This window comes from Vipera ursinii (assembly GCF_947247035.1).
Source record: "Vipera ursinii genome assembly, chromosome: 4".
NCBI classification, from domain to species: domain Eukaryota; kingdom Metazoa; phylum Chordata; class Lepidosauria; order Squamata; family Viperidae; genus Vipera; species Vipera ursinii.
This window is the reverse complement of record NC_139514.1, coordinates 27,599,496-27,603,286: the sequence shown is the minus strand read 5'-3', so window position 1 is coordinate 27,603,286 and position 3,791 is coordinate 27,599,496. Positions and strand designations below refer to the sequence as shown.

Genomic DNA, 3,791 nt, shown 5'->3' with positions numbered 1-3,791 from the left:
TGTTTTCTAACAAACAGGTATATGAAAAATAAGCAGATAAAGGAACAAATTTGACGCTTAAGATTACAATATGATAGGTAATAAGGTAATAAATGGACTACTATTGAACCAACTATATAAGGACACATATATCTAGCTACCACGTTTTAGGAAAACAAAATATTTATATAGTGTACTTATTTAGTAAATGCTTACAATCAGCAAAATGAAATATCAACCTAGAATGGTTTGTTCATTTGAAAACATGAAAAAAATCATGACAGAATTAATAGATCAAGTATGATTTGGACATTTGTATGACACATGGGTACAGTTGAAAGGACATGAGAAATGAGACCCAAGAACACTGAAAATAGTCAGAAAATAGTGATAATCTCTTCCTTCCCCATGTCTCAAAATGGCAATATAGAAGATTCCCATTCAAGTTCAATACTTTGTGCTGTTTATTGGTATAATAAGGCAAGTGGGCTAGTTAATTCAGTTATTCATTTCTTTTCATTCAGTTTTTTTTTTCTCCAACAGTACAAGGTAGCTCCTATCATCTCCCAATTGGTTTTCATTTCAGTAGGTGATGTGTGTGGCCCTAACCGTATTAAGTAAAGGAGTAAATAATCTAATAAACTCTGCTAGTTTATTTAATTTAATACAAACAATTAGGCAAGAAATTCAGGATTATAGCTTTGATTTCCCTTATATGTCTAAGTCATAATTTAAGTAAACACAACAAACAAATATAATTCATATCTTGGTGGTGATGCATATGGAGACATATGGAAACAAAGTGAAGGAAGAGTTTGATTAAAGATTTGCAAATTAAATTGAGCAATTATGTTCCATTTGCTATTCTGAGTTGACTTTCTATCTGTACTTTCCCTTGTATTAATTTATATATATACAGACTACCAAGTGGGAGAATATGAGAATACATTTCCAGTAGCACTAAATAGGACAAAAATATTTCCCCATTTTTCTTACTGAGAAGGCAGTTTATTTTAGCTGATCAGCTGTGAATATCTCTAAGCAGCTTGTGCTGGAATTGAGAAATAGACTAAAGAGGCAATTTTATTGGAATTCTGAATCAATAAACCTATGCAACTGTTCTTGAAACATTATGTTGCTTTATGTGGTTAGTATGCTTGCTAAGGACAAATATCCTAAATCTGCTCAAGACATCCGTAATTTGATGAGTCAAAGATTCAGGGAAAGATGAAATGCATTCTAGGCACTGAAGAAGATAGCTAAATTTGATCTAGTCAAATCTTTATGAATTGCTTTTGAGAAATTCTGGAGAGAGTGATGGGTGATAAGGTGGAAGAGCAAGTAATTTTCCCCCTCAAAAAGAAGGAAAATTAAGCTATATGGAAATATAAATTGATCAGTTTGCCATCAAAACATGGGGAAATACTAAAATACACTGTTAAAAATGAGATGAGATATCGGGACTTCCGGTGGCTCCGCGGCGACGGAGGGAGCCTTCCCGGGCTGCCCGCGGCTCAGCTGTTGTTTTTTCGCCCGAAACAGCGCCGATCAGCTGTTCGGGTGAATCCGAAGCCCCCTCCTCGGGAGAAGAGGAGGGGGCGAGCTCCCAGGTAGGGGTAGAGTTCTCCAGGGCCGCCTGAGCTTATGGCTTGGGCGGCTGAAGGATTGAACTCCCCCGTAGCCTGGGCTGCTCCCAGCTGGCCGTCGCCTCTGCTCCTGACTTCTTGGAGCAGAGCCAGCCGTCTGCGACCACCCCTGCCTGAAGGAATGACTATGATTTAAAGGAGCAGGCAGAGCGATACAAGAGGAAATGGTAAAGAGGATTACTATGTTTTACTCTCCAGCTTGATGGACTTTTTTGGATTACAAATCTGAAGTGAAAGTGCGTCATATTTGGTAAAAGATGGCGGCTAAACCACCCCCTAAAACTCTTCGGAGTGCTGGAACTTCTCCCGTGCAACAATCATTATTGCAGGCGCTGCATCCTCCTGATGTATTGACATCAAAGGACTTACAAGATGCTCTTGAAAAACATACCCAGGTAATTTTGGAATCAATTAATATTAGATTTGCACAGATGGAGGAGAAATTGGAGAAATTGGAGGAGAGAATGGAGGAGAGGATGGAACAGAAGCTCAAAGCGATGAGGGTAGACATCTTGACTTCAGTGTTTAAAGTGGCTCGGTGTGTGGAAGAATTGGAGGAAAAGCTAGAAGACTTGACTCAAAAGAATGCTATATTAGAAGCAAAAGTATTGGAGAATGAAAATAAAATGGAAAGGGAACTGTGTCTTGCTCAATATTTCCAGATGCAGTTTGCCATTAGAATTAGAGGCTTAAAGGAGAATACTAAGGAAGATCTAAAGCAGCTGGTTTCTGAGGCTTTTGAAATAGTGTTGAAACAGCCAGCATCTGAAATAAAAGGAGGTATGGACAAAGTGTTTCGTGTGAATTCATGGATTGCCAGACAGAGAAAGTTGCCTAGAGATGTGGTGGTATATTTTGCAAAAAGGGAAACTAGAGATGAAGTTATACAAGCTGCTTATGATACTAAAGTTATGATTGCTAATCAAGAAGTTTTGGTCTTAAAAGAAATTCCTCCAAAGATTCTAAGGAGAAGGAAGGATTTTACATTTCTTGTGCAAGAGCTCAAGCAGCGAGATATAAGGTTCAGATGGGAGATCCCAGTGGGGTTGATGGTGACGCACGAAGGTAAAAAGTACCGTTTGGTTACTGTGATGCAAGCGCGTGATTTCTACAATAATGTTTTAAATGCAACGCCATTAACACTTTTGGAAGCTGGAAAGGGATCTGGAGAAGGAGTGCATCAAGAGGCCGAAGATGGTCAGATAGAAGACAACGGTGTTGGAGGAGATCAAGATACAACCTCGTCGGATGAATCTATAAAACAGAGGGTGACGCGTGCTGCTGCAAAACGATCTAAGAAGAGAAAGTAGCAGGAATTGCAGAAGTCTATGGAACTTTCACGATATAGTCAAGTAGTCATGTAGGGGAGGGGGGAAAAGATTTGGGTGTAGACGCAATATATTTTTATATTTGGTGGTTCTGTGGAAAGGGTGAGCTTTTTTGGATTGTGGTACTGGAAGAGGAACGGCCGATTACAGAAGAGTTGACTTTAAAGTTTTTTGATTTGGGATCCTTGGTTAATTTGGAAAATTATTTGTAAGAATGTTATATCATGGAATGGATAAAATGGATGGAGTTTATTTAGGATAAGTATAGGGTTGAGAAGGGGTTTTTTTCTTCTTTTTCCTTTTTTTGTTTTGTTTTGTCTTTAATATATATTTAATATTATTAAGGTTTGTTCCATTCTATATAAGCTAGAGAGTGTCCTTTTCTTATTCTAGTTTTTTTTTATACATATATTTAATATTGTTAAGGTTTGTTTTATCCTATATAAGCTAGAGAGTGATGGATTTTAGAATTTATAGTTGTTAGTATATGGTTGCTTAGGTTTGCTTTTTTTTATATATATATACCTTGTATTCAGCTCTGGGAAGTAGGGGGGGAGGGGGTAGGTAGGGGGGGAGGAGGGAGGGGGGAGGAGGGGAGGTAGGGGGGGAGGAGGGAGGGGGAAGGGGGTTTTTTTAAAGGAAAATTGTATTTTAAAACTTTTCAATAAAAAAAAAATGAGATGAGATATCTAATACCTACAACCCACCACAACAACAGCAAATAATAATAATAATAATAATAATAATAATAATAATAATAATAATAATAATAATAAGAAGAAGAAGAAGAAGAAGAAGAAGAAGAAGAAGAAGCAAGAAGAAGAAGCAAGAAGAAGAA

At 37.6% G+C, this 3,791-nt stretch overlaps 1 protein-coding gene across 1 annotated transcript; it reads left to right on the top strand.

Annotated features, from left to right (window-relative positions):
• The first annotated feature begins 1,568 nt into the window (after positions 1-1,568).
• Positions 1,569-3,503, top strand: LOC310640517 (uncharacterized protein). The gene is made up of 2 exons (XM_083362817.1): positions 1,569-2,020; positions 2,288-3,503. Exons 1-2 carry the CDS (start codon positions 1,883-1,885, stop codon positions 2,933-2,935), a joined length of 786 nt encoding a protein of 261 aa, XP_083218943.1. The 5' UTR covers positions 1,569-1,882; the 3' UTR covers positions 2,936-3,503.
• The last annotated feature ends 288 nt before the right edge of the window (positions 3,504-3,791 follow it).

Excerpts from the sequence above, each read along its gene's own strand:
- LOC310640517 (XM_083362817.1), top strand. The coding sequence starts at position 1,883 with ATGGCGGCTAAACCACCCCCTAAAACTCTTCGGAGTGCTGGAACTTCT. Across the intron at positions 2,021-2,287 it reads CTCTTGAAAAACATACCCAG|ATGCAGTTTGCCATTAGAAT; the intron begins GTAATTTTGGAA and ends CAATATTTCCAG.